The 12226-nt window shown below is 41.2% G+C and overlaps 1 protein-coding gene across 5 annotated transcripts in view; it reads left to right on the plus strand.

The window, feature by feature from the left end:
- The window catches only part of LOC125764306 (dystrobrevin beta), a 38810-nt gene that overhangs the window by 22784 nt on the left and 3800 nt on the right, over positions 1-12226 (plus strand). For 3 of the 5 annotated variants that reach the window (XM_049428444.1, XM_049428442.1, XM_049428443.1), the window contains exons 2-7: positions 9040-9252; positions 9368-9667; positions 9750-10392; positions 10487-10610; positions 10691-11054; positions 11125-11301. In XM_049428444.1, the coding sequence (XP_049284401.1) occupies positions 9129-9252; positions 9368-9667; positions 9750-10392; positions 10487-10610; positions 10691-11054; positions 11125-11301 (1732 nt within the window). In that variant the 5' untranslated portion in view covers positions 9040-9128. Of the gene's footprint in view, positions 1-9039; positions 9253-9367; positions 9668-9749; positions 10393-10486; positions 10611-10690; positions 11055-11124; positions 11302-12045; positions 12190-12226 lie in introns of all 5 variants that reach the window. The other 2 variants (XM_049428440.1, XM_049428441.1) reach the window with 1 other exon arrangement.

The raw sequence follows: 12226 nt of genomic DNA on the forward strand, positions 1-12226 counted from the left end.
ATTAAGCACCGTACCAATGTGAGAATGCTTCTGGTATTGTATTTCAAACCAATCGTTGGTCACATCTGTACAAAAGAGCCAAAAGAGCTACGGATTTGTTATCAACCAATCAGAATAATTTGACTCCACAATTATGATTCCCTTGAACGGTGGAAAGTTAAATTTATTTTACTTCAAAACAACAACAACAAAAAACTTTTTATCAGCACTAAACACTGAAGCGAAAATTGTACATGTAAAAGTTCTAACTCCATCCCCAGGACATTGTGAGCGCCATAAAATCCCAGAAAATCCGTTTTTCCAATCTGATTCGACTTTAACATTTTGCACCAAAAAAAAAGCCCTTTGCTGAGTAAATAACCACATTCAAACGTCTTCCAACAAAAAAGGGTTTTATTTTCCAACGGTTTTCATGTTCCTTTCATCGTACTACTTGCCAATTACGCACACGCACCCTTATCTTAGCACGATTACACGGTTTACCCTCCGGGGTGGCTGCGGGGTGACATTTTGATACAAAAATGCATGGCGTCTCAAGAAGAAAGTTCTGTCGTTGAGTTTGGTGTCCTTTTTTTTGTTTCAATACCATTTTCTACCATCTCTCGTCCTGCATGGCGCCAGTGTTGGTCACATCGCCTTTTCATCGTCATGTTTTGTGCTGGAAAGCTGCGTAAAGAGCACGATTGGATGAGTCAACGTTGCATTATCGTGTTTCTGCCTTTTTGTGTATTCCGGACCCTTCGTTAGACGGTCAATTGATCTTTCGCCATTCAAAACCCTGTGAAACCCTATCGTTGGTGTTAGAATTAGATACCCTTGGTCAACAGACGTAACACCGCAAGCCAAACTTAAAGATAAATCAATAGAAGAAGAAAAAACTCTCAGAAGATTTGTACCTTTTAACATTTAATTCGCAAACAAAAGATTACAAAGTACATAGGGCAATCATTGACAATCGTCAATATTTTTGCTTATAAATCATTTATTACACTCATCTTTTTTATTTCAGTAAAGCAAACAAAAAAAGTTCTCTTGGTGGATCAACACATTGATGAATGTTATTGGCAAACCACAAACAAAACCGTGACGATGGTTACACCCATCAATCATTACCAATTAATTTGGTTTGTCATCGTAAAAAAAGTTCCCCAGCACATTAGCAAACTCGGTTCTGGTAGCTTCGAAGCTTTCCCTTCCAGTTCCAAAAACCGACATCCTCCTGCAGTGTTGTGAACAAAATTAAAATTTACGATCTATTCATTGCGAGTCATTCCATTTAGCACTGCCCGTTTTGCACACCGAAACACTTGCCAACGAAACGATTGAAAAGCGTTTTGTCCTGACGAAAACACTGTTCCTTCGTTTGCTGCTGATGCTGCTGCTGCTGCTGGCGGGAAAATATTTTCACCCGAGCGTCATAATTGATGGAACGCCATTAGAGTGTGAGCACCAGCAGTTGGCACAGAGCGTGCAGCGGGAGGGCAAATGTAATCATTTGATGGGTAAATTCCAACCACACTGCTCGTAAAATCCCAATTTCTGGTTAGTGTAAAGCGAGCGTGTAAAGGAAAAGAGAACATTTCAAAAGCTTTCGTTCGGTTCTTCGCTCCCATCATGATCAATGGTGGTTTGTCTTTTTTTAATGTACTCGCACGCTTCTGCCATCGTTACCATGGTTTTTCCCCATGCACGTGGCGGAAAGCCATGTCTCCCTGCCAGCCCATTTTTCACCTCGTTTGGCGCTTCACAATTTACACATCCTGTCGTTACTGGCTAAGATCAATTTGACAGTTCTTTTATCATTCACATTCACCCAGCCAACCAACAAAAGGAATCTGCACAACGTTTTAAAACACGAACGACAGCATAGTGAGCATCAAGGCAGGCAGGGTATAAGATGATTAATCTGACATTTAATTACAATCCGCGACATTGGAACCGAAGAAATGTGCATTCCATTTCGTTTGAAAACAAAACCATCCGTCTCGCGTGCGTTGAAAAGTGTTTGAAAAAATTGAAAGAAGTTTGCGCTTTAGGGGGGATGGAAATCAAAGGAGAAAGTTCCTGAAAAGAACAAATGTTAGTTTACATTAACTTTCCGTCCGAATGGGGCTGCCAGTCGTCTGTGTCGTCTGTGTTGTTTTTATAGTGTTTTTTTCCCCATTTAAAATTCATGCAAGATTTTTATGACTTTCATCTCAATGAAGTAACGCATTACACAAAAAATAACTCCCCTAACACATTACCTTTGGCCACAACAAACACGCTATACAGACACGTGGTTTGTTTAAGTCTATGTACTTCACTCCCGGAATCGAAGCGACATAGCCATCCGAAAGGGGGAAAAGAAAGGGATAAACCAACCATTCCCCCCGGGTGACGGTTACTTACATTTTGCCGACTGTAAAGCAACAGAAACATTCAATCGTTGACCCGGAATGAGATAAACAAACAAAGCCGTTCGTTTCCTTGCGTTATCGTTTTCCATCATACGCTATGTGTTACCCGTTACTGACAATAATGCTCTGTCGGTATAACCGAGCCATGGCGTCTCTGACACAGTGTGGTTCGTTTTCTTTCTTTTGTTCCGTATGTGGCTGTAGCGCACCTGTAGCTCCTGTAGGTAGCTTATCGATTCCACATTCTATTTACATGTTCCGTTTCATTTGATCTTGAAGATACATTGTTTCTATGACATGATTTTTTATGCAAAGCAAGAATGTTTTTATGTGAGTTTTCCTCGTACAATAATGCATTTATGTTTTAAATATTGAACAGAGAAGGTAAACACAAACAATTGCAAACGTTTATCGGGCAAAATTATTGTAACTCGGAAGATCTTTAACATGAGATTTGAGGTGATCTTTGGTAATCCTATCGAAAAGATTTTTCCAATAACATCCTTATCAAATTTGAAGAAATCAACAAAACAATAACATCTGAAACAATTTGGATGAATTAAATAACTGAAAAATTTCATAAGAAGCAAAACACAAATTAAGCGAAAATTTATAAATTAGCACAGAAAAAAAAAACAAAAAAACAATTTATAATATCGGTTAAAGGACATAAATAGGATCAATTTTTTTAATCTTTACTACATTTGTATCCTGTGAGGAATCGCAAACAAGAGACGAACTCATTTAAAAATCAATTAAGAGAAAAATTAGAGTGTCTCGGAAGGGTCCTTTTTCGTTAGGATTATCTGACCTCACGAGCACATGCGTCCCCCACCATCTCTCTGCATCTCTCGATGGCAGAATTCGGGGGACATTGATGAGCTCGGGAGGTGTTAATATTCGATCACTCATAAAGTGTTCTTGAAGCGTTGGTTCCACGGCATCTCAGGAGATCGTGCGTACATTCGAGCGACGTAGTGACAAAACATAGTAAAGATAGTCTTCAGTCCACAACAACACAAAAGGATTCATTAACTGTTAAAATGCGTGTAGAAGTATCTATTCTTATTTTCTGTTTGTAGTATTCGGAACAGATGTACAACAGAAAGTCTGATACAAAAGTTCATGGTGGGAATGTCGGCATTCCCATAACAATGTGTAAGAAATGATTAATTTATCAATCTTGTACCACTCGCTCATGGTACCATCACAATTCTGCAACAGATTGATGTCATCAAGAGCATCACTAGTGTCATCAATAGTACATTCCGTAACCTCTCGCACCATTATTGTCAGGATGTACTGGGCGACCAAGACAAACCTTCACCTCGGACGCTTCGATTGCCATACATTTGTGGCAGGGTGAGATATTTTTATCACATAATTTCGATCGATACTAACTGCTCGTAGTGGATTGTCAAGGGCCGAGACGATAATGAAAACCAGCCAGAGATGCAGAGAAAATAATGCTTATAGGACAGAGCACCGGAACTGCGTGCTACAATGTAAATTTCCTTCACTTGATGCAAGAAACGAGAACAAAAACCTAGTGGAACTGATTGAAACTGTGTTGTACGTACCCAGTCAGGACGAGTCAGTTGTTCCCATTCCGAACCATTGGTTGACCTCAATCTTCGAACAGGACGTAAGAGCACACAAATTCGGGGAACTCTGTTTGCAGATGGCTGTCAGTTGTATCGAGCGCACAGGTTATCTGATGATAGAAAGATTAATTGAGCAGTCGTTACAAATTGATGATGGCCAATTCCTGGCCAAGGGCAAATGGCTCGACCGTTAGCGAAAATGCGTCGCATGGAGATGACAGGTTTTCATTTCCTTCACTGTCGTACACTGTTGCCGTGCGCTCTGTTAGGAATTGACGACGGAGTTGCTTTTTTGTCGCTTTTTTTTGTATAAAAATGATGGAACTGGAACAATCACCGCTTGAGACAGTGCCACAGATTAAAATGACTCTTTTATTATAATGTTACAAATACACTCCCACGAATTTCTATAGCGGTTCCAATGTTTTTCTTGATATAATTTGTGAATAGGATAAATAATCCTATCTCTACGCTTTAATGAATTTAAAATAAAACAAAAAATCTTGCTATCGCTCTTTGGAATGTTCTACAGTTTGTAAAATATTTCTGGACATATTTTTGATCAAATTATTTAAAACTTTCAACTTCAATTGTACAGAAATCTCCTTGACTTCTATTTTAAGATTATGATCACAATGACTGGCGGCCCGGTAGTGCTAAAGTGCTAAACGGCGCCGATTCCACACGACAGGAGCGGGTATCAAATCTCATCCAGACCGTCCCCCCATAGCAAGGACTGACTATCCTGCTACGTGGTAAAATAAGTCTCGTAAGCCAGAAATGGGCGGCATGTATTTGTATTAAATTACAAATATCTGCCTCATAGGCTAAATATACGAAACTTAAAATCCAACCTAACTAACCTACACAGAAGACTAACAATAGATTAACACTTAAGTTTCTTTCGTATTTGGACAAAATCAAAACAACAATAATAATTACGATAATAATGGTAGCGAAAGTAAGAAAAATAAAATAGAAATGAAAGAAGAAAGAATAATCATAATAATAATAGAAATAAACATAAAAAAATAAATAAATAAAAAGGAAATGTAAGAAGCTGACAACTAGAAAGCATTGGACTGCTGCCCAGGTGCCTGTTTATTGAGTTGTGAGGTAACTCAGGCCATTATCGTGTGATAATGAGGATTTGGAACATATTGGGGAAGAGTCCTTAATTAACCAATAACTGTGTGTCAGTGTGGTCAATTCGCAGCCTTGTTCGAGCTTGCTGACTTTTGTGAGTAGGATGGCCTACTTGGGGAAGGGGTAGATGGAAATCAAAGAGTTGGGAAACTTGGTTAAAAGCTTGTAGGCACTTTTGAAATAATATTCTCCACAATACGTGAAATTTTGGAAAGAATATTCTGGTTCTTTACAAGGTGCTTATTTCAACCGATTCGCATTAAAATAAATCAATTTATTAAATTTTGATAAATTTCCCAAAAAAAAGCTAAGGCCTTAGGAAATTTTCAAATTTTTATTCTTTTTATTGTTTTATTCTTTTTCTTATTTAAAGCATTATATGAGTGAAAAGACACTTAATTCAACCGATTCGTATTAAAATAAATCAATTTATAAAATTTTGCTAAATGTCCAAAAAAAAGCTAAGCCTTGTAGCCTTAGGATGTTTTCAAATTTATTTTGATTTAAGATTTTTTTATAAATTCGCCTAATTGTTCTGAATTGCGTTCGCAAACGCGACAATTGCTAAGCGTTTAGTGACGGGGTAACTGTTTAGTTGTGTTGAGGACTGTCATAAAAAAAAATCATCTCTCGTAATCAATTGATATCATTCTTAATTGAGATTCTTGTCTTGTATTTACTGCAATGTTAAAAAAAATAGATTAGAAAACCGTTCAAACCGCTCTAAACATGTTCTACAGCATGTTCTACGTTTCATCGTATCTCATAATGTTTTCTCACATGGACACAGCAAAACTTTAAACCCAACTTTAACCACCCGCACGATACAACACACATAATTTGCCATGATTCATCTTGGCATCTGTTGCTAATCGTCTCGTTTTCGTAGAAAATATTAAAACACGATATCACCATGCCAGCTTTCCGCCGTAACGCTGTACGAGTGACATTCCACAAAATAGGCTATTCTAGCCGAAATGTGAATCCTTTCGTCGTCGAAAAACCACTTTACACTGGCAGCGTTTCACATTTCCAGATGGTGGTTTCCCCCGTTCTCCTTTCACAACGCGTGTGCAATGGATTACTTTCGAATGCTTGTTTGCTTATGAAAACGCTTCCCGAAACGATGGGCGGAAAGGAAAAGCTTTCCACTGAAAAAACGCGACCATCCGTGACCGTCCCAGAACACCCGCCCAACATCAGCACACTGATGGGATTTAAAAAGTGACACCAGCAACAGCGAAAATAGGATGGAAAATCTAAACAAATGGTAAAAACGTGATAAAACTTTTACGGGTCTGATTGTAAGGATTTGTAAGGAAACATTCTTCGCTATATGCTTTCGGTAAGGATGAAGCCAGCAGCACTATAAACCGATTCTAAAACCGTTTAAGAGACAGCAGCTTTCTAAACCTGACCATTTGCTGTAGAACGAACTCTAGTACTCAGTTATGACCCCCTTAATTGACCTTATCAAAGGGGGGAAGGGAACTGGGGGTAGAAAATGGAAGGTGATAAGCGTTAAAAATGTGAGAGAGTAAAGAAGAAAAGCACCAAACAAATATGCTTTTCTGCCTTTGGGAGGAAAAAGCCGAATAAACACGATTCTTCTAACAAAAACACGCGCGATAACGGGGAGCGGAGGGTGGTATGTTTGCGCTTCAAAAGCAAAAAAAATGAAACGAAGGAAAATCTTTACTCCAACTTCAAATACCTTCCAGCTTTAACCGTGTTCCGTGCTGAGAGTCCTTATTATAAAAGAGCGAGGGAAAAGTAAACTGCGGTAACCTCGTCACTCGTTCGTTGTCTCATTGTCGCGTCGGTTTGGTTAACAAAAAAAAACAACACTTTATCCCTTCCCTCTCAGTTCCCTTTCTTTCTTTTTGTATTCAACAGTACGGCACATTGTTTGGTGGTTTGGGAGTGTATTTCTGTGTGTGATTAGAATTTGGGTGACCGAGTGCCTTATAGCCTGGGCCAGGCTATCATCACGTCCCCAAGCTTAATTCGAATGTCGCGTGACATTTTCCGCCAAACGATTGTTTTCACTGTCCTCATCCCTCCGTCCGGTTCGCGTTGCACCGCCAGACGGTAGCTGCTGGGGCGTGACAGGAAAAAGCTTATTTTATTACGCCTCCAATTGTTGTAATTGGATGGGTCTATTTTTCCACGGGTACATTTTAACAACATGCCAGAGCCACCGCCGATCGTTCCATGGTAAATTCTTTCGCAAACAACAATGCGCCTTGCGCCACTGTTTTCCACGTTTCTATCGCCGTCGAATCATTCTGTTTTCTTTAGATCCTTTTCCCTGCGCGCGATACACGGTTGAATATTCGAAGCCGAAGCATTCGAAGGGTGGGTCACAGTGAGTATCGATAATGGCGATATATTAGACGGACTGAAGAAATGGAAATGTTTGATAATGTAAAAGCACATCTTTTGCACGGCTGAATGGGGACGGAACATTCGCGGCACGGCAATAGCAATCGATGCAAAGAAAATAAATATTTTCGAAACGAACGCTTTACGCGTACTCTTTGTACTCTGAATTGAACGCGAAGGGTATTTGGAATATATTTTATCAATCGTTTACACGGTATTTGAAACGGTTGCATATTTTTTCGAGGAAGAGATTTAAAGTAATGTACCAAGTACCAGGCGCCTCCATTTGAATTACCGTTAACGCTTCACCATCGAAGAGGGGAAATTTTGGTATGAAAAGAGTATGAAAATTAGAAATTATTTGATGGAAGATGCAGCAGAACATTTTTAACCCAAATAAATGAACTTTAATAAATTACTTTTGTAAGTAGAATCATATTAAAAAGCTTCGGTTCAGCTGGCACTCCCTCAGAAATCATTAACGGTTATATTTAAATCACTCTTGGGCGAAATTAATCAGCTATTGAGGTACTTTGCTATTTATAATCCTCCAACCAACCTTTATACCTACACGAAAACAAAATTCAAACAAAGCTTCTTAATTCGCGAACAAACTTGTGAAACAATGGGCGAAATTCAATGTTCGAAGTTTGCCAGCTGTCTTTTGCCTTTACAATTATTTATTTTTCTTACACCTACGATCAAGAATATTAACTTTTTTATAATGCCCCAATGGCCGTCTGGGTGTTAGACTTTTATAATTTATTCCTAATTTAATCTCGGTACGTTTCATAGTAGAAGGTATTATTAAGATATAACGCCTGCCAGGTAGGCAAAATGGTGGGAGTAAGGAGAAGACGCCTACGAGCCACGGAGCCTTAAAAAAGGCAAGAAGAGCAAATTTAAAAAGATCATCAAAATCAAATAGCTTGACAGCGCTACAATAACAGCGCTATGGCTGATGGGGAGACTCACCATTTCAATAAATAAACAGAATTCTAACGGCAATCGATTGGAATCAGAAATTCTTTTCATACCTATAAAACGCCCAGCCTTTGAATCTGTTCTGAGTCCTTGACGGGTAACGACCATCAGATATTCACTGGCGTTCTCCGATGAATTTAAGTATTGCTGTTGTATCGGGTTTCCCCCAGCATTTCTCCCCAAGGTTCGGTCATTTCGGCTTGTCCAACGACCAATCTTGTTCCCAACCTTTTTCTAAGGTTCGGTCAGTTCGGCTTGTCCACCGGCCAGCTCTATCCTTCCCTTTGCTGTGTCCCAGAGTTGGATAGGCTACAGATAGGCTAACGATAAAGTTTCTAACCAAATGTTTTACTTATTGCAGTTTTAAGCAATGTAAAGCATATAAATAAATTCTTTATGAGGAAGGTTAATAGGATAACTTCAAGGTGTATATATCACGGGATTGGAATACGAAATATTGTCATTTAAAATAGGTATAACAACCTATAATAAAATAAAATTTCTTATTGTGTTTTTTGCAGATATTTGTTAAAAACCCAACCTCCTCAGCAAAGGACTCCCCATAAACTTCAAACCATTCCACCACCAGCAAACCAACCCGCACACAAACATGGAACCGATGGAAGCACGGGTTGCGATGCTGCAGGACCTCAAGATCCAATCGTTTGACACGATTCGCTTCGCCTCCTATCGCACAGCCTGCAAGCTACGATACGTACAAAAGTCGACTAACTGTAAGTGATGCATTTTTGGTGCACAGTGTGGTCCACTTCAGTGTGTCCCCCCGGCGCGTAATTCCTAATATCCTAATTGCTTTTTGTTCCTTATTTCCGGCTCTTCCGAGCACAGTGCATCTGGTCGACATCTGGAACGTAATTGAAGCGTTCCGCGAAAATGGACTGAATACACTCGAGCCCCAGAACGAGGTCAGCGTCAGCCGTCTCGAGACGCTCGTATCGTCGCTGTATCACAATCTAAATAAACGACTGCCACCGACCCAGCAGGTACACGTCGATTCCAAGGCTAGCTTGCTGTTAAACTGGCTACTGGCGGCCTACTCCGGTGACAATTCCGGCAAAATACGTGTATTTTCCATTAAGGTAGCACTCGCGATCATGTGCGCCGGCAAGATGGTCGATAAGTTGCGATGTAAGTAGCAACGAGCGTTTCTCGCTGATATCAGACAATTTGATTTTTCTGATTGATTTGTATCCCCTTTATCCCCGGGTAGACATTTTCTCACAAATCTCCGACGGAGCTGGCCAGCTGATACACTGGAAATTGGGCGATTTCCTACGTGAAGTACTGGCGCTTCCGGCAGCCGTCTTCGAATCGCCAACCTTTTTTTACAAAGAGGGCCTAGAGACGGAAATCTTTCCGGTGGAAAACAAAATCACCGTAAATGATTTTATGGCGGGTTTCATGACCGAACCGGGACCTGCCTGTCTCGTGTGGATGCCGCTGCTACATCGGCTCGCTACGGTTGAATCCGTCGTGCATCCGACGGTGTGTTCCGTGTGCATGCGGGAAAACTTTACCGGTTTCCGTTACCGTTGCCAACGTTGCCATGGGTATCAGCTGTGTCAGGACTGTTTCTGGCAGGGACGCGTTTCACTAAACCATCAGAACGATCACGAGGTGAAGGAATATTCGAGCTACAAAAGTCCCAGCAAGCAGATTGGCCATTCGCTGCGCAAAAGCTTCCGCTGTGTGCCAGATAAACCGATTCAAGCGTTACCACGGTTTCCGGAGCAGCCGGAGAAAACACTCAACCTGTCACACATCGTTCCACCATCACCGCTGCCGTCACACAATGGATTTCCGGATGGAGGCATACCGGGTCTGTACGATCGCAGTAGTACACTTGACTCACGGTAAGCGATAATCGTGTTTGTATGGCTAGTTTGATGTTTTGTCACGTTTCACTAGAAGCATTGTAATAATTATTCACTTGTGTCCATCACGCAGCGCCACGGGACTATCGCTAGACAGCAACGGAACGTCAGGAACGCGTGGAGCCGTTAATTCTAATGATGAGGAGCACAGACTGATCGCGCGATATGCAGCACGACTTGCACAGGAATCACGAACGGTATGTTTCATTAAACACAGGTGTCCCGCTTGAAATACACTTTCTCACACACCGTGTGGCCCTCTGTATATCCTTCACAGCCAGGTGGATCAGCGCCCGATCCGGTACAGATAGGGCTAGACAGTTCACGGGCACAGCGTGAACTGATCATGCAGCTTGAATCAAAGAACAAGGAAATAATGCGAGAGATACAGAAACTGCGCCGTCAGCAGGAAGCCGAACAGGTCGCACCGGAAAGTCCTGCCCTGATGAACGAGCTGCGCGCACTGCGACAACGAAAGGGTGAACTCGAGGGTCATCTTGGAGCGTTGCAGGATTCGCGCCGTCAGCTAATGGCACAGCTCGAGGGGCTGATGCGGATGCTCAAAAACCATCAAACACAGAGTCCTCGCTCTACTCCCAACTCTAGTCCACGGTCGGGTAAAAGTCCACCAATACCGCAGGGTACGTTCGCAATTATATAGCAAAAGCTAAATTGTTGTACTGCAGTCAAACTAATTGATTTGTGTTTTAGGGCCACCAATGCCAAATCAAGGTCCGCGACAGGGACCGATGAACCCCGGTGGTTCGGGAATGCCACCAAATATGCCTCCCGGTATGCTTCCACCCGGTGTTGTAATGCATGGTCAAGATCCGCACATGGGTCCCGGCGGTATGGATATGCGGGGATACGCACCAAATGGAAACAACAGTGAGTAGCGCATTTTGTACAAATATATTCATATCTGTTTGTGCTCTGCTAGCCAAAAAAAAAACCAGCATATTTTTACCTATTTGCCTTCCCATTCACATGACTTATGTCCTTGCCAATACCCTATCAAAATGCCTTCGCTGCGAGCCAAAAGCGAAAAAAAAATATCAAACTTGGCGCCATGTTTTAGCAAAAAATAAACCGGAAAGCTCGCTTCAATTGCTTCATCCACAGTTGCTATTTTGTTCTGTTTGCTCGTTGTGCGTCTGTACTGTTACTGTGATTGCATATCGTGTGCAATGCATCTCCATCCTAACATGAATGTTTGTTTACGCGCTTTCAACTTCAACAATAATTCACACAACTTTCACTTTTCTAATCGGTGTCGGATATTTGGTTAATAATTTATACACTTGTTTTTGTTTTGTTTTGTTGACTAATTTGAAACTATTATACATCATACCACTTTAGTTTTTGCTTTCTATTTACTTACACTCATCGAGTTATTAATTATTTGTCTTGGAAATCGTCACTTCATCGCTTACATTTAAAGTCATTTTTAATAAAGCAAATCATGTTTAGTTTTGCTTCTGTCGAATCGGTTACCATACATTTCCGAGATGGCACAAAACCCAAACCATATCCTTTGCCTCTTTACGTTCATATGTTGGCATCCCTCATTCGCTGTGAAAAAAAAACATTTCGATCTGCTTTTCGAATTTCGCTTCCGAACGCTATTCACAGATGGTAGCATTAATGGTGGTCCGCTTGGCTCGCGATCGAATGCCGCAGGAGCGTGTCCGCCGGCCGGTGGCCGGTCGGATCTGCACTACGCGGCCGATTCCGTATCCACCGCAATGTCCTCGCTGGTGCGCGAACTTAACACAGGTACCGCACGAACTCCTCATCGACTCGCTTCCTTACT

Source organism: Anopheles funestus, chromosome 2RL (genome assembly GCF_943734845.2).
Source record: "Anopheles funestus chromosome 2RL, idAnoFuneDA-416_04, whole genome shotgun sequence".
Lineage (NCBI taxonomy): Eukaryota > Metazoa > Arthropoda > Insecta > Diptera > Culicidae > Anopheles > Anopheles funestus.